This window comes from Melospiza melodia, chromosome 15 (assembly GCF_035770615.1).
Source record: "Melospiza melodia melodia isolate bMelMel2 chromosome 15, bMelMel2.pri, whole genome shotgun sequence".
In the NCBI taxonomy this organism is placed as follows: domain Eukaryota; kingdom Metazoa; phylum Chordata; class Aves; order Passeriformes; family Passerellidae; genus Melospiza; species Melospiza melodia.
The window spans coordinates 14,257,257-14,275,652 of record NC_086208.1 but is presented as its reverse complement, the minus strand read 5'-3'; the positions used below and the strand labels follow the sequence as shown (position 1 = coordinate 14,275,652).

The 18,396-nt window shown below is 42.3% G+C and overlaps 1 protein-coding gene across 13 annotated transcripts in view; it reads left to right on the top strand.

Annotated features, from left to right (window-relative positions):
• The window catches only part of AKAP13 (A-kinase anchoring protein 13), a 209,088-nt gene that overhangs the window by 113,296 nt on the left and 77,396 nt on the right, over positions 1-18,396 (top strand). For all 13 annotated transcript variants that reach the window (XM_063169873.1, XM_063169883.1, XM_063169875.1 and 10 more), the window contains one exon: positions 2,569-2,630. In XM_063169873.1, coding sequence (XP_063025943.1) covers positions 2,569-2,630 — 62 coding nt within the window. The remainder of the gene's footprint in view (positions 1-2,568; positions 2,631-18,396) is intronic.

The following is an 18,396-nucleotide window of genomic DNA, read 5'->3' as shown; positions in this document are numbered from 1 at the left end:
TTGGGTTTAAACAGAGGCAGGTGGCTGCTATGAATCCAAGCTTGCTGTTTGTAATATTTCTGACACTGATCTCCTATACAGCACCATCTAGAACTCTGATATGGAAGTAATTCAATAGAACTGATTTGTTGTTTATAATTATTGCTGTGTACATTCTTCATGTTGGTGTCTAGCCTTGGGTAGCACATTTTTTATATGAGTTCAGTGGCAGCCTTCAGTTTTTTTTCTGCTATGCCTGTTCTGGGGAGTTTTCCCTGAGGTCTGGATTTGTACAGAGGATTTTGTATCCGTGCTGGACTTGGACTCGTCAGTTCTCAGGATGAGTCACATCTTTTTTTGGTGGAATACAATAAAACCTTCCCAAAGGAAGTGTAGGTCACAAGGCCATTTCTCAGAAACTCGTGTAGTCAGAGGGGTTTATTGTCATGGTAATTTATCAGCAATGTAATCAGCTGATAATTGCTGTTTCCCTTACTCCAGATCATTGAGGTCTTTAATTTTTTTATTTATATTGTGAAGCTGCTCCCAAATATACACCTGTTTATCTCATTGCCTCTGCTTAGTTTCCGCCTACCCCCAAAACAAAGACTTCAAAAGGCCAATTTCCTTATCCAGACAGGTATCTAGTGACTGGTCACAACCCTGAGGAAGCTGATGAAGGTAGATCCTGCTTTCCTGAGGCATCTCCTCCTACTGTTGGCTTTAGACTCAGAACTGCATTACAGCTGAGTAATGGGTTCTGCAAGCACATTATCTGCAAGTCAGGCAGGTAGATGCTGCTCATTAAAAAAGAAAGGAGTTAGGTTATGAAATCATACCACTAGCCTGGCTGGGTGAGAAGGGATGCCATGGGTTTGTGCTGACAAAACACCTTGGTAGTTGCAGTTTCTTGGCAGAAACTAAACCAAGCAAGGTTAGATTGTGTGGTTGGGGTCTGCCATCTTAAATAACAAATACTGTAATTACTGCTCCTTAGCTGTTCTGCTGGGAGAAATATCTCCTGTAAATCTCAGCATTTCAAGAAAATATTCCTTGACAGAAGAATATCACCTTATGAGTCTTCACCTCATCCTTACTGGTGGCATTTTCCCTATGGAAAAGCTCTTGGGAATGATTAGAATTGCAGCATGAGCAGGTAACAAATGTCACTAACGGTGCCACATTTGCAATAAGAGGCACTACACCCAGAGACCTCTGAGATAGCTTTATAGTTCTTTTCCTTTGGGATATTTCTTAACCAAAATTTAGGAAGAAGTGACAGAGTGAAAAAATTGTCTTGAATGTCATCCCGAGGGCTAAATGTCTTCATCCTCCATTTCTTACCCAGCAGGGTGAGCTTGCTTCTCCCATCCTCAGTGCACAAAATGTTTCTTACTTGCATGTTCTGTCTTTGGATCAGGATCTCAATCATGGTGGCATTGCCATGACCCTGAGCAGATTTCCCAGCAACTGGATCTCACAGAAATTTGTAGCATTATCTCTGATTTTTGAGTCTGCCCACAAATTCATGCAATCGAGGCAAAATCATTGCAAAACCAGATGGTCCCAAAAAACAAGGGTAGACATTAAAGGCAGTGGAAAACCATTAGTTACAATTGTTAGGATGATTTCCCCATGAAAATGGGAGGCTCCTCTTGCTAAATCCCTGTAGGGCTAAACTCACTGCAAGCACACGTCGCCCTTAAGAAGGCGTTGTCATCCATCCAGGGTTTGTTTTCAGTAGAAATGAGAGAGGGAGTGGGATTAGAGGGGAGTTTAGCCCTGACACAGCCACTCTTCATCGGGGTGGCTTTGGTCAAATCACTTCACTGCCCTGAAAGTGTCCTGTGTGTCATGAGAGTCCTCAGCTTAGGGATCAAAGAGAATGACGATGTTGACTTCCTGCCAGGGAAAGGTAAGCAGGGGGAACCCCTGGGGAATGGTGACTAATGAAAACTTGGCTGGGCAGAGGAAGCAGCTGGGACGTGAAATTTGTACAACTGTGGTGGTGACACCATCGTTTTGCTTTCCTAGTCCAGCAGGGTGATTCTCTCATCCATGAGGGTTGAGTTTTTGCAGCTTGTGATTTCTTTTTTTTTTTTTTTTTTTTTTTTTTTTTTTTTTTTTTTTTTGCAATGCTTAAAATAGATATTGAGGGCAGACAAGGTTGGTTTCTTGTGATATCTTTAGGTTATGGTAAGGAGAAAAACAGCAAAAGGTTTGATTGTTTATGTAGATGAATGGGAGCCAAGAAAATACATGAACAAATACCTGCAGCTGTGCTTGACCTCATCTACAGGTTGTCAGGAATTTCACCCTATGCTTGCTGCTATTTCATTGTTTCCTTCAGTCCCAGATAGGATAATTGTTAAAATGAATAGCAAGGAAGCAGTGAAGTCAGCAGTGAAACCAGAATTTGGAAATCAAATGGTCTTGTAGGGGTTCAAATGGACTTGTTGAAAGGCCTTGGGGTTGGGTTTTCTTTTCTTTTTTTTTTTGAGGAGGGGACTGGTTTGAGTAAACAATATGTTAGTAGCAATAAAAGAAGTTTGTTTTTAAATTGCCTTTGTGGATCTTCTGTTTGCACAGGGATGTTGGAAATGAAAACTGAGGACGAGGTGGATTTTCAGAGGCACGGCACAGAGGAAGTGGTGAGTGCAGGTGTTGTCACCTTGTCCATTGCTGTGCTTTATAAAGAAATGTCACTGCTGCTGTGACCTGCTGCTTTCCTTTCTGTAAAGCTGAACAATGTCTTTAGCCTTTTAAAGACAACCTGGGCTTTTCTAGCCCTTGCCTTTTCAGCTGATGAATTCAGGCACATTTGTGTTTTCTCAGCCAGTCGCAGATTGAGCCAAGAGGTTCCTCATGGGGCAAGGCTGTACCTTGCACAAGATGTGTGTATGATTTGACAAAAGCCACGTCCTGGAATGCATTTTGAGGTTGGTGATGCTGTGTGGGGCCAGCAGCACCTTCAAGGTCCCTGCACTGCTGCTAGGGTGGTCCTGGAGAGTCTGTCCATCCCTTCTGGTGCTTTGTGTTTCCAGGGAGGTTTTGGCAGAAGGAGCCGTGGCTGTGGTTTATGTTGGTGTGTGCACAGACTCCAGAGTCTAAAAGCATCATGGGCTGGGAGTGTTTGTGCCTTAGCTGGAAGAAAAATGAATAATGGGAGGATATATAGGGCTCAAATGTGGGGGGAAATGTCATATTCCTCATGTCAGTGAAACAATATACAAAGGTCATGCCAGGAATCAGGAATCTATTGGTATTGTATTTTATTACTTGTGCTTTGCTATATTTTAAGATTGTCTGTGATTAAAAAAAAAAGACTGATATTTAGCTTTACATGAACATAATTTTCATTTAAAACACCACCAGTACAAATCTGCTTTATCAATAGCTGAGGCTTTTTTGGTCTTACCTTCCCTAGATGGACTTGTATTTGCTCCTGTATTTTATGTGTGATTTCATGTTCCTGAAAAAGTTTTTTGTAAATGGCAAATTGATGGCAACCTTGTGTTGGAGCACGTTGCCTTTGAGCAGCTGTGTTTGTGTCTTCCCTACCATTATGAAGCTGTTAAAAGAGAAAATACTGTTGGGATGAGTTTACAGTGCAGGGTGGAGCTCCAAAAATCTTTGCTCATCATGCAGTAAAGCTCTTTGAGCAGCAGAACAGTCTTGCCAAAGCTTGTAATAAAATCAGGTTTATTATGTTTTTAACAAGTTAAGGCTTAATTTCTGTAGCTGTTTGCTTGGTGAGTTAGCGAGGGACTAGAGAAAATAACTTTCCAAGCCAAAATTTGTGCTGTCTGATATGGAAGTCTTTCATTACTGGAATATGTGAGTAGAAAGATGCTACTAATTTTGTTTTTACTGACCCTTTGTTAAAGATAAATTTCTTGACCAATACTTCCACATCTGGTAGTGAAGTAAGGAATCTTTAGAAAATCCAATTTAGGACACGGCCTTTTACTTTCAAACAAGGAGAAAATGAAAAAAAAAGTATTGAATTTAGCTTCCATTTTTTGTTTTACAGGCATTTTGGGTTTTGTGTGTGTGCTTTCTTCTCTTTTTCCTCCCACCCTGTCCAACACCTCTTCAGAAATCTGGCTTTTCCGAGGCAGGAATGGGAGTGCCAGGGGAATGGAAAGTTTGCTGCAGGACTGACAGGGTTCCTGTTGCTACGTTCAACAGAAACAAAATAACAACTGCACTATATTAAGGTCATTTAAAAAAAAAAAAAAAAAAAGCCCAACCAAAAAGGAGTGTTAAGGCTTATAAATAGAGTTTAATTCACACATGTGGGCTGGGTCAGAGGCAGCCGGTGCAAAGCCACCATCGCGCTTTGTGCCTCTCCTGCCACGTCCTGACTCTGCTTTATTTAGTGCTGCTGCTTTCTGTAGCCAGCAGTCTTCCAGGTGCTCCTTGGCCTCTCATTACAGACCTTTTTGTGGTTAGTAAAGGTGGTGGTTTTCTTAACTTGCTGCAAATAGAAGTGTTGCTGCTTGCCCCTGGTCAGGAGCTGCAGGTATTTTGCAGCCTCACTGGTGCTGTCAGCAGTTTTGGATCGTGGGAATTATTGCTAACTCCTCTTTTATGGGTGAGAAATTTGCAGATTGCTTTTCATAAGCACAAGTTACTTTAAGAAAACAGTCTTGTAGTTTAAAAAGTGCATTTTCTTGTATAGTTCAATCATGCTGAAGGACAGTAGCTTGAGTACTCTGGAGATAGAAGGGGGAAAACTCTTTCTTCTAAGCTGGGTTCTGAAGAATGAAAAACTGTGAAGCATTTTTAGAATTAGCTGGATCTGTGATTCCAGTGTTACGGATGTGAGATCTCACACTTTCTACTGTAGTCATTTCAGAAGACTCTTGCACATGTCATGGAAAAGCTGCTGTTTAAAAAATATTTAGGGAAATAACGGTCTATAGGGTTATAAGCACTGAAGAGACAATAATGGAAAATGTTTTATCCAATTAAAATGAGTTTTTAAATTATCTATGTCTTAAATTCTCAGAATCTTTTCTCAGAATTTGTATCTGTTCAGCTGTAAAACTCAGTAACCAGAATTTCCCAGGCTCCTTGCATGTTGCTTTTCCTGGTGGAGACCCTCCTGCTCCTTGTCTTCCTGCTTAGTTTGGGAATCGTGAGTAGAGCTGGGACAATCATTTGATGTGATCTATTAAAATGAGACTTCATTGTTTTTAAAATGGAATAATTTTTAACTCTGATGAGAAATTTGGTTTGGCTTCTGCATGCTGCAATATTAAAATAATTTAAAATGGAGCCTGTGGCTGCAGCATCATAAGAGTAAAGCAGCAGTTTTAAATGAACTGTACCTTGATATGCTTCTGTTGTGTTGATCCCAGAAATTGGTTGTGATTCATTACTTGCTGAATCTTTGTCTTCATGTGGCAGGATGGATAATGTTGTGCTGCTGGGTTGTCTGAGCCTGTGACTGAGAAGTTGTAGCTGGCTGACCTCAGGACAGAGTTCACTGGGAATAGCCTTCCCATTGCATTTATTAACTGTATTAGTTAGTTACTATTGAATTGAATGCATCCTATCTTTAGCAAAGGAACTAGTATTTGATTAATGTCTGTGTTTTCAGAAATTGCTGAGAATGAAGCTTAAAAAACTCTTGCACCTGCATCCCTCCACTGATCCAAGTAGTGCAGTAACAATTGATATATCAACAAGGCCACTTTCTGGGGGGAAACCTGCAATATTTTCAGTCATGATTTGGAAGATGGAGGTATGTTTATAGCACTCAGATGATGTCAGGTCAGGAGGGATCGTAGGCACTTGAGAGAAACAGGGTCAGGGTTCAGCCTGACCTTAAGAAATTGGAGAGCACATCCAGATAAGAGATAAAAGCAGACAGTGAGTGCTGCATTTGCAAAGGAGAAAGCAAAATGCGCTTTTATCAAGTCAGGTTTAAGCTGGAGAGGGATAGGTTAAAATAAGGCTGAGGATTTGTAGTGGATTACAAATGAACCAACTGCAAGAGCTATTGCAAGAGAGACAAGTCTTGTTTGGAGTTATATTTGAAGGAGTGTCCTCCGTAAGGTGTGGGAGGTGACTTACTCATGTGTGGCACTGTGGAGCCATCATCAGTGCCATCAAATCCAGCTTGGGGTGCCCTGCTCAGAGGAGGACACAGGCAGATTGGAAAGTGTCCAGAAGGGAACAATGAGAAGAGATTAAGAAACGTGAGAAGAGATTGAAAGAACTAAATTTATTCGATGCGGCAAAAAGAAAGCCATTGTGCAATCCAGCAGGCTGCCAAGATGTAATAGTGGTTATTAAAGTCCCAGATTTCCATGGCAGTTTAATTTACTGATTTGCTAATTTGCCAGGATGATTTAGGCTGGATGTTGTGAAAACATCCTGTTACCATCATAAAACTGTTGCAAGACCACCTGGGGAGGCCAGGAAACCTCCTTCCCTGGGAGTTGTTAGAGATAAGAGAGGTGATGCTGCCAGGACCAAGCCTCAGGTCTGTTGTTGCCCATTGGTTTTGGTTTGTAGCCCCCATGTTTGTGCTTTGCTGAACAGGGAGAAGAGCAAGGAGCTGCTTGGCCAGAGTCTGGCAGGGTGAGCACAGGAAGGGGACTGGGGCAGCAGGACTGCAGGAGATGAAGGTGGGAAGAAGGGGATGGAAAAGAGCCTATGGGAGAGAGTAGAGACGCACATGGCACGGAGATGAGTGTTGGGATGGACAGTAGGTGTGAAGAATGCAGAGATTTTTCCTTACCCCAGCTGTAATCTCTCATATATCTCTTCCTTGGAGTAATCAGATAAATGGATAAAATTCTGGCCAAGGTGTACAGTGGCACCCACCTTCTGTTGCTGGTGCTGAGGAGCAGAGTCTGGTGCAGTTCCAAACTACTGAACCTTGCTGGTGACCCAAGACAAGGGATTGCTATAGTTCTCCAGGCTCCAATTCATTTTCTTAGGAATACTATTTTAACAAACTGCTCCCCCTGAGAACCTGACAAAATTCAGGTTGTCTGTATGCACTGATGTTCATTTTCTCCATCTGCATGGGTGTGCATATGTACATGCCATGGGATGGGAGTTGCAAATCCCTTTTTTCCAAAGGACCTGCAGAATAGCATAGGAATTTTGTCACCAGCTTGGACAGTTTCAGAGCAAGTGGCTGAAGTGTTGGAAACAAATCAGAGCTGGGTCTGGTGGTGGAAAGTGCTGCCTTAACAATAGGCTGTGTTCTCACCCTGCCTCTTTAAAATCACTTGTGTAACCCTCTCTTTGTAAATGTTGTCCTGTAACTACAGTAAACACGGAAAATCCGAGCCAAAAGGGAGCCTGCCCTAAGCCTGGCATTAATGCTGGAGGCTGACACACACTTACCCATCGGGTCAGGCCTTTGGGCTAGTCATCTGCCAAGCCCTTTCTCACACCCACCAGCATCCTGTGTCTGCCCCGGATGCTCAGAGCAGAGCCTTTGAGCTGTGTGAGGAAATTGTGTCAGCTGGCCAGCCCTGAGTGAATTCATGGCTGTGCAGGACACATCACCCCGGCTTTCGCCGCCTGCTCTGGCCATCGCCACACAAGCTGCAGGGAGCAAGAATAAAAGCTGGGGGAAGGAAAAGAAAGAGAAATTCAAACCAGGCTGAGCTTCTTGTTTGGCCTTTACCATTACTCATGCCTTGAAGGCATTTATACAACTATTGTGGCAGGTTTTTTTTTTGTCCTGCGCTGAATTTCTCCGGGTGCTGCATTTCCGATGCCTTTTTCTCCAGAATGCTGGTAATCCCCAGCTCAAGACAGTAGTTTCCAAGCTCAGTCACAGGATTCACGGATGTTAAGGGGCGAGGCAGGAACGTGGACACGGAGCCAAATCCCCAGCTCAGTGCAGGGATGCTGCTCCCCGCTCTGGCTCGGGGCAGATGAAGGCGCCCGCGCCGCCCCCACCGTGGCCACAGGGCTTGTGCCAGCCCTGCTGATCTCTGGAGATGGTGAGTTAATTCTCCTCCCCTTCCCCTTCAGCCACTGTGCTTCAGAGGCAAAGATTGCTGCCTGATACTCTGGTTTTTCATCATCTCCTCATTTTCTCTAACGAAACATCTGGCTCTGCCATCCTCCCAGTTGCAGCGAAGTTTATCCCTCTGTTTCTTCACACTCATGGTTGAAGGCATCAAGATCTACCTGCAGTTTCATCTGTAGATGCTGTTGCCTCAAAGGCGGAGTTGTTTGTTTATTCTGGTTTTAGTTTTGAGATGGTTTAGATTGAAGACAACTGTTTAATAACTACAGTTCTGGAGTGCTCACTTACGGCTTGCTTCAGACAAAGGGGTTCACTCATAAATTATTTTGCATCAGTGTATTAAAGTAGCTTTCAGATCCTTTTAAAGATCAGGACTCTGTTATTTTGCAAGTTTGTAAAATACAGACCTAACAGATTTTATGTCCTGGTTCAGAACTTAAAATAGTCCAGGATAGAAAATCCTGGGTTTGGAGCTCTCTTCCAGTGGTTTGATACATTCATTTTCTATGCAGTCATAAAAGTATGGATCCATACTATCCATAAAATAATGGATGTTTAAGACTGTTAGTCTAGCAAAGGAATGCTGGCATTGAATATTGTACCTTATGAAGGAAAATATTGTGCTGTTTCTGAAAGGTCCAATCTCCTTTATTCTGTAGGTTCTTTTATTTGGTTGAAATATCTTAGAAGTTTTGTGGTGTAACTGTTCTACAGTAGATATGATTACTGCACATTGAATTCCTGGTCTAAGTATAGAGAAAACTAAGAAGATAACGTGGGAGACCAAATGTAGACTTTTGATGGAAGCTGCATTATTATGACAAATGGGTACTTTGCTCTATCAGAACACTGGGTTTTTATCCTTCTGAAGGAACTTAGCTGGTTCCCATTCTGATATTTAGGAAGCCAGAGTTGGCCCCCTACAGTGTAGACAGACCGCTGTTTATGCTATTCTGTAGATTACGGGTTTTTGCCATTTATTGGAATTTACACCACTTTGGAGGAAAGCCTTATAAATGCAACAAATAGATTTTTAATTATGTTCCTATACATTTGTTCTGGGTTTTTGTGAGTAGTCATGGGACAGATAGGAGAGATGAACAGGAACTCTTGAGAACTGATGGAGCAGGCTCTAGCAATATCCAGTCATAGCATTTCTGACTTTACCTTCCAGCAAAAGATGAAAAGAATGACGAGTGTAAGAAGATAAGAGGGACTGTTGAACTTTTTCCATAGAAACATGGAATCAAAGTGCCTGTCACTTCATGGTCCTTTCACAGATTTCCCTTTTTGTTACTGTGCTCAGCCTTTTCCCACCTATTTTAGGTTGTTTACCTTCCCTTATTATATTATTTTCATGCAAAGGTGGAAACCTGTTGTTTTTCCTGCAGCACCTCAGCTGTTTCTGCTCAGTGTCTGTTTCTGCCTGGTGTCACACACACATCCTGGTGTGGCCCAGGGTGACTCAGCTGTGTTGCAGAATGCTTCTGGGCTCAAACTGCTGTTAAAACATCAGATGAGATAAAAGCTTGGGTGATAACTAAATGTTTGCCTCTTCATGCAGCATCCTTGCACTGAGCAGACTGATGGCTCTCTGGCATGGCAAGGACATCTTTGCAGTTGTACAGGACAGACTGGTGGTGGTGGGAAGGTTTTTAAGCTTGGGGCTGTGAAACGAGAATAGATGGTTAATGTTGCAGTGGATGATTCAAATATCATAGTCCACCCAGAAGGACTGTGTGATTTGGTGTCCAAGAATGTGATGTCCAAAATAAAAGTTTGGGAGGGAATGGGTTTGGCTGAGCTGGGGCAGCTGCAGGTCAGAATTAAAATCCCCAGGGTCAGAGCAGTGCCTTGGTGTGTTGTGTTTGGCTGTGGGCAGTCATAGCTGTCCTTGCTGTCATAATTAATGGAAACTTTCAAGAATAGGAAACTTCTGAATTTTGGTAGAAGACTTTAGTCATAAGTTATGCCAAAGAAGAGGTGATGTCTGCAAATGACATGTATAAAGCATTGACAAGAGTGACATTTTTATTGGCACCCCAGAGCAGGTAGACACAAAGCATAGAAGTTTCTTCTCCATGCTGCTCCTCCTTTCCACTGCTGCTTTGGTTTTTCACTGCTGTGGTCTGTGTTTTGGACTTCTCCTTTGAAATAACCCCAGTAAGGAGGGTGCAACATGAACATAAAATGTTTTGCAATGGTTTAATAAAATATACTTCATCAGCTGTATAGGAATTAGCAGATGGGAGCAAATTCTAAACTAGGCTTTCTTTTCCACTTGGTCTTTTGCAGATAATAAAGTTCTTCTTCCACTTCTCTTTCTGCTTCACTTATACATTAAATTTATGCCTAAATAAACATGTACTTGATGTAGCAAACTTTCTGATTTTCTCTTGAGCAGTGGTGAACTTAACTGCTCCCTCCCTTCTTACTTGCTGTGTTTATCATTTTAGTGCCAGTGATGTACTTGGTGAAAATGAAGGCGGTAGCTGTGCCCAGGAGACTAATCCAAAAAAACAGAGCAAATATTTCTGGATTACCTTGTTTGCTTTCTCTTCTGTTTGTGTAGTTTGAAACAGAGGAATTGATGCTATTCTGTGTTTAACCTGAGTTATGCTGCTCTCCTTTCAGATCTGCAGAAGGTCTGATGGGTGGCTTTTGGTTTCCTCAGCCTGATTAGATACTACTTCTCCCTTAAAGACTTTGCCCTGATCCCATTACAGCCACTTAATAGTAGTTTCTCCTTATTTTTGCACTTAGTTGTTTGGGGTCATATTCTTACTGCATCTTTACCAGTACCACGTGCCTCCCTCTCCTGCAGCATTCCCATCTTCCCCACTGGAGCACCAGTGCTGCGTTTGCAGGTACCTGGGGGCTGGCTCTGCCTGTCTCTGGCTGTGCTCTCCCTCCTCATGTGGTGTCCTTCCAGCTGCTGAGATAAGAGACAGGAACACGAAGCCTCACCCCTGCTTGCTCATTAGTCTGAGCTCTGGTACTGAGTCTGCTTAGCATCAAGTGACTTGTTTGTCTTGTGTCTGAGACTGTGCTTACCTCTATTAATCAAAAAAAAAAAAAAAAAAAAAAAGATCATAATCCTGAACTACTTGACACTGAACTTTTGCTTGGTTTCTTAACACAGCTGGATATACTAAATGCCTGAAAGCTGTTAGGAGGAATATTTCCAAAATACACATTTTCAAAGACTGGAGGTGCAGTTCTCTGAAATGTTGGTTTCAATCTGAGATCATCTTCTGTTTAGGAGTATGAAATCTCTTCTGCCTTTCCAAAATACTGTACTAATTCTTACCAAAAGCATAGAGAGGGATGGGCTGTTAAAATCTACTGAGATTACAGAAGGATTCCTTGGTAATTTGTTCCACTATTATTTCTTTTTTTAACTCACTGGCCATAACAAGGTGAGGAAACACTTACTGACCTGCTTGCCCAGATGAGTTGTAGCTTCAAATGCCTGCACTCCAGGGTTAAAACAGAGCAGTAATGTGCCTTTTTGAGCCTTTTAAAGAGAATGAAGGTTGCTTACATCATGTCCAGATATTCCCACCTGTAGATAAACCAAGAGAGGCATGACTGTAAAGATTGGGGTCTTACAAAGGGAAGGGGTGAGAGAAATTCCTCCCTGCAGCACAGGCAGAAATGGGTTTTAGGGCATTTTGCAAATTCTGTGTTTTAATGTGCTCTGAGGAGAAATTGAGAGGCAGCTGAAAAAGCTTTTTTAGTTCATAGCTGTATATTTGGGGGACAGTGTTTGATTTTTCTTGTCAAGCCTTGTTTATTTCTTCTTTTCTGTCTTTGAGGAAGCTGAGCTTTACTTCGTATGCTATAAACGATGCAAAAAGCACCCAGAAGACTGTCGATGGATCCTCTGCCTTTGTTATAAATCTATGTATATAGACTAAATAAATAGCTTCTTTCTGGGCTTAAAATCCTTGCAGTGCAGCAGACAACAGAAATTTGTGTCTTGGAGTAGCTCCGAGAATTCTTTAATGCTGAAATATCTCCTCTGCTTGCGAACCTGGGGCTCTCCCTCCTCTAGATAAGCAGTTTCTGTTTAAACTGGGGTTTTTTATGATTGTCCTTTTGGGCAGGCATTGGCACAGCTGACAGAGACTCTAGGAGTGCATGGCAGGGAAGTAAGAAGTTTGAAGGTAAGATTTAAATAAGTCCTCTCTGTTAAAAAGAGCAAAGGGAAAGAAAAAATCTGTGCGTGGGGTATTGGCTTTTTTTGGCTCTTGACAGTTTGAATGTACACTGAAAAAGACTGGAGCTCTTTAAAAGCTTTGTAAGTTGTTTTCTTCTCCTTCAAGAAAACAGAATTTAGATAGAAACATCTTGTTTCAACTAGCAGCTGAATTAAATGTTGAAAATAGGATATTTTGGTTGAATTTGTTGTTTTGGTTTTTTTTGTTAGGCAGTCATTAGATTCACAGAAAAGTACATTCTGTTTTTTATGCAAGCCTTCCTGTGAGCAGTGCGTGTTCTCTGTCTGGGAAGGAGCACTGTCTGAAGCACCAAATATCTTGTGGCAGCTTGACTCTTAAAATATATTGTGTGTTATCTTTTAAAGAGGATGTTGGCAGATGTCTGGATCCCAGCAGTGAAATAGCAGCAGGGGAGGCAATAGAAACGTGGGATTTATTGTGGATTGCTGTTGGAGGGGCAAATGGGAGCCAGGAAGATGGGCAGTGGAGGGTGCTTAGTCCCTTGTAGGGGCAGAAAGCAGCAACAGAAGGGGGTATTTTTAGCCAGTATTTAGCGAGATTTCCTTTATTTCTTGTCTTGAGTCTGGTGGGCAAGACCACACTTGGGGGGCATTCATCCTTTTCCCCCAAAGGGGTGGGAATGAGGTGCTGACAACAAGAGGAGCCCAACTTTTATTTTCTTCCAGTCTTACCAAAATTTTGGCCTAGCCAAAGTTGAGCATAAAATAACACCAGCTGTTGAAAAAAGTCAAAATTGTGTGCCTGTATCAACAGATGTTTCCATAATCCATTGATTTTTAGGTTGTCCCAGCTTAAATACAGTATGAGGGTGAAAGTCAAAAAGGTAAAATCTTATCTAGGAGATGTTTCTCTGGTTAGGAGAACTTTATAAGCTGTCAGAGAAGCTATAAACAAAGTTGCACCAAAATATATAGTGGCTTTTAGTTTAAATTGTGAAAATATTTTGCTTTCAATAGCTGTCAGATCTTTTGCTGGGTATTTTTGCTTATGCGTCTGCATTAAGTAAGCCCATTTAACAAAACCTGATCCTCTTATAAACATGGAATAATGACAATATCCCACATATGGGTTTCATTAATTTTTGCATGTTTTGAAGTTGCCTTTTTTTTTTCTCCTAAAGGCAAGCTTCAGAAACAGAAGAGACTGGTGCTGCATGATAGCCAAAAAAGACTAGCTGAGGAATAATAACTTGGAGTAGTTAAATTATTTAACTGTTGTATAACAGTTTTGTTTTTTTTCCCAATAGAGAGGGATGGCTGCATAATCTGCATTCCTCCCAGTTGCTGTTAGTTGTTTGCTTTGATGGCACTGGCATCAGTTCTGCTGGTTATCTGCAAGCTTTTGTGCTCTTGAGTCTTGTAAATGTTTTGGATTTTAGCCTGAAGAGAAAGCTTCAGAACATTTTCCTCTTTCTTCCTAAGAAAACAAAACCAACTCTTTCCTTGTAGTCACTGGCAAAAATCTCAGATGCTCCATTTTCCTTTATCTGCAGCACAGCAATCTGCAGCTCCTGGGACAGTCCAAATCAGAAGGATAACTCAGGGAAATTGCAGAATATAATAACTGCTGCTTTTTGACATTTTTGGTGCCATTTATCATCATCCATTGTCTTATATGTATTTATCTATTGAAAAAAGCTGTTAAAAATATGAAAATGCATCATCTCTGGCAGGTGGGGAATGAGAGAGGGGAGCACAAAAAGTCAGCAACTCAAACTTTCCTAATGCACCTGTATTGGCTGACATTCCCCATGTTTGCAGGGACATTCCCTAGCTTTAACTGAGTGGAGAGGCACAGGAGCAGGGCTTGGGAACCATTATTCCAGTTGGGATTTAACCTTGCAACAACAAATGTTACTGCAGAGGGATCTTTGAAAAGCTGGTAGAGGTGTAGGATATGTTTAGTTTATAACCTTAGAATAAATATTTTATTCTTTTTCTGGAGCAGCATCAACTGCTGAGGAAATTCCTTACTAAGGGTGATGCTTCCACGTATCTGGCTGTTACTATACATGTTTTATGCCCTGAAATTCCTTTAAAAATACTTTCTAAAATCAGGCTATAGGGGAGAATATACTCAGCATGGATTGATGCAGCAGTTCTTAATGATGGCTTTGTGGACCCAATGAGTCCTTACCCTTGTATATACATCCTTAGTCCAGAGGGATGAAAGTGGGGTAAAAATGGATAAAACCAATTTTTTTTCCACAGGGTCAACATTCTCTCCTGGGCTATTGAGCTGTAAGGACATGTTTGTTTAATATTCTTTACTGAGGACTACCAGGGAAACGGATAAAACAGTGAGCAAAGGAATACTCATGTGGTCCTAAAGCAGACCTCCCAGGCAGGAGCTGGATTCCAAATGCCTCCTCTCAAAGTTTGCGTTGGATTTCATTTCAGGTTTCCAAATGCATGGAGAGAGGGCACGAAAATATTGGTTGAATGCGGGTGTAGGTGGGAGGGTGATCTGGAGTGGATGTTATTGCTGAGAGAGGGGCTTGGCTGCACTCAGAGCATCTCAGCTACCCTTGGGGGCTGAGATCGTCCTTCCCACAAAGCAAACAGGAAAATTGGAAGGGCAGAACAAATGCCACGGTGTCCTCAATCCACTGCCTTCATTAGCAGCCAAGCAGAAAGCTGACCTGGGAATATGATGGGTGCCTTTGTACAGTGCTCTGCTTTCCCAGTGCTTCCCCTCCCAGATTTTCAATTACAAGATGAAAGAAAAGATAACTTTTTCCCCTTTGGACAGAGTGCCTGGCCAGGACAATGCACTGGGTCGTGTGGGCTTCCGAAGGGCTGAGTCTTAGGGACTTCAGTTAAAAAGGAAAAAAATAAAAGAAGGGAAACTGAATCATTTTCTGGCATGATTTATTAATTTGAATGACCCGTCTCTGTTTTTCAGTTAGATTACAGTGCCTTAAACTGTAGGCATGAAAGAATGGTAAAAGTTGAATAATTTCCTCAGTTCAAGATGTGTCATTTTTATATTGTCCATTAATTTCACTCACTCATGCCATACGTCATTTTTGTTGCGCTTTATCCGCCAATTCATCTACATAATCTGCTACCCTGTCTCTGTTTTTAGCTAAAGACATAATTCATCAGCTAGAGCCATCCAGCAGGCATTTCATGGCACTGATCTCGTGTGATGCTGAGGCATCCTGGAGTGGCCCAGGCCATGTCTGCCTGCTCCTGTGCCCTGCCCACAGCAGTGGGGATCACTTCAGAGCACAGGCATGTTTCCTGCACTCTGGAAATGTGAGGTGCTTTGCTTTCCTGCACAAGAACTTGAACTGGTTTTTAACCTCCTGTCTTGAACTGTTGAGATTCAGTCTTTCTAGAATATGTTGTTATGGGGGAACAGAACATGTGTTTTTAGTTGTAAACTCAGTACTTTCTGACTTATACAACTAATGAAACATCCCCTTTTTCTTGCATTTGAGACAAATGCAATGATGTCTTCCTTAACTCCTCTGTAGGACAAATTATTAGACATTGCTTTTATTGGGCTTGAGCAGGCCTTCAGGTATTTGAGGGATGGTCTGTGCAAACCAATTTGAAGTGACTTATATAATGTTTACAGTGTTTTGAAAACTCCTATAAATGCAATGCGCTATTTTAAATACTTTTATTTATGTCCAGATCCCCAAATTGTAATCCTTCCTTTATAGGAGAATCACAGTAATTAGTGAACATTACCACTCAATGTGTGCATGTAAAATTTGCATGTTTATTGACAGCAACTGAAAACCATAAAGGAAAACATAAACAAATCTATTGTGACCAACTTTAGTGTTGGATGAGATCAGAGAAGTGAGCATCATTTTTTCAGCAGCAGCTCCAGGCTGAGCTGTGCCAGCTGTGAAATCAAAGCATTATCCTCCATCCACTTGTTTTGGTTGCAGATTGTGTTATTATTTACAAAAGTCCCCATTTTTTTGGTGTTTGACCCAATCTGTAAGTCATTAGACCCTGTGCCATGGTGGGAAGAGCCTGAGCATGGGAGCAGCTGCCAGGAGGGCACAGGGGACATGCAGCTGATTTGTTCATAACTCAGGTGCTCCTTGACAGCCTCTTTTGGGACTGTTGCTGCTTTTTCCACTCATGTTTTCCCTTTCCTATTTTCAGAATGTTGAAACTCACAGAGCAAAGCAACATGTCCAGTGCTTGACAGCAGGAGTATTTCTCTCAACTCCCATAACACGCTAAATAAATATCTGTGGGCTGCTCTAAGATCCCACAGCACTCCAGCCAGCTAGACATCCCAACTGCAGTTATTTTTGGTAGAGGAAGAAGCAGATCTTGCAAAGTGATGTAGAGTCAGCTGAGGGGTTGCTAATCTCTTGAGTGGGTTGTGTTTCTCCTGTAGCCATTTGGGAGCTGTGAGATGGGCAGTTGACTTCCTCTAGAAGGATGTTCAGACATGCTCTGTGGCTGACCAAAGCTTCAGCATTTTTCTGAAGGTTATTTGGTCAATAGAAATTCCTGAAAAATGCACACTGAGTCTCTGAGAAATATTGGAAAAAGGGAAGGGTCAGGAAGTGGCTGAAGGTCTCTCAAGGTGTTTTTGTATTTTCTCAAAACACGTGCTCCATGTATCCGTGTCTGACAGCTTTCCAAGTCCTCCTCATTCCCTCGTGGCTCTTTAGCTGTTTCTGTCTGGTTCTGTCTGAGCTCAAACACAGGCTGCAGCTGGACAGTGGATTGTTTGATGTTAAATTCAGCCCAGTCGTGTTGTCCCAAAGCATTGCTCCGTGAGGAAATGCCTCTTTCCAGACCTTGGTGTGAATATATGATTTAAATAGGGAAGTTTTAGGAGAGTCCCAGGCTGGAGAATAAAACTTGTGTTGGTACTATGGATGATTTGGCCCAAGGATTAAATCAAACTGATTAATATGGAGGTGTTTTAGAACCAGGATTGTGAAGGTTTCTTGCTGCATCACTGACATTCCCCCTTAGAGTAGCATGGATTTGCCTCAGGTGGTGAGGGACTGTCCATGTCTCCCTCTGTGACTCCTTTTCTTTCCAGGAGGGGGAATTCAAAATCACAGCCAGCCTTTTAGAGCCACTTATAGCTTGGTGGGACACTGCTGGATCGTGCCATGGCCAGAGGGATGCAGCCCAGGACAGGAGTGCCACCACCCCACAGGGATGCAGACGGACAGGCACAGTGGGACTGGGTCAGCCACAAAACTCCTCTCAGTGCTGCAGGCTCCTCCAAGCATGAGAAATGCCATGAGAAATCCAGGGCTCTTGACCAAGGTTTGTGGTGTGAGTGCTTGCTGGGGTCAGCAGCAGCCTGGTCTGCTTCAAAATCCACATTTGAGTGTCCATCGTGGTCTGGTCTCACGTGGGCGCTGACCTCTCTCCCAGCAGACAGGATGGATGTGCTCTCCTTTCCAGACTGGACGTGCTCCTCTTACAGGCTTTGCAGCATTAGAGTACAGATTTCCTTTGCCTTATTTAGTTTTAGGAAAAAAGCGATTTGTTTTGTCTATCCTTGCAAGAGCCAGAAATGTAAAATTTTAACAAGCCTTCCCACAAAGCTACTTTCTTTAAAGAAAAGAGCAATTGAAATTGTAATTCTTCTCTCTTACTGCCTGATGAATTTATTGTCACCTCATTGTAGTGCCCAAAAGTGGGTTTTGCCTTGCTTAAAAAAGGGAGAATTTTTTCCTTTCATCTGCTGCTCCATTAGTTCCTATCAGAGTCGCGGTTTAAAAAGTTAATGCGCCTGAGTATTTCTGCAGATTGCATCATTGCAGTGTTTCATAACGATATGGCAAAAGTAATTTGAAACAGATAACAATAGTTCAGTCTGTTTCAGGATAACCATGATTTCCTTGTCATTAAGAGGTCTGTTAGCGGGCGGAGGAGGAGGAGGAGTTTTATCTGGATGGGTTACAGATCATATGGCGTGATCAAGTGCGGTTGTTCTTTTTTTTTCTTCCCCTTCTTTTCCTTCCCTTGAAATCCGCAGCGCTGGACTTGGGTTTGAATATGAAATGATTGGATAGTTTCAAACTCCTGGCTGCACATAGTGGCTCAGAGCTTCCAGATGTTTTCAATAAGGATCCCAGAACTGTCGCATCAGCAGCCGATGGCCGGGGCTGCTGCTCGCGTCTCCTCTCCATTTTGAGCAACTTGCCAAAAAAAGAGAATT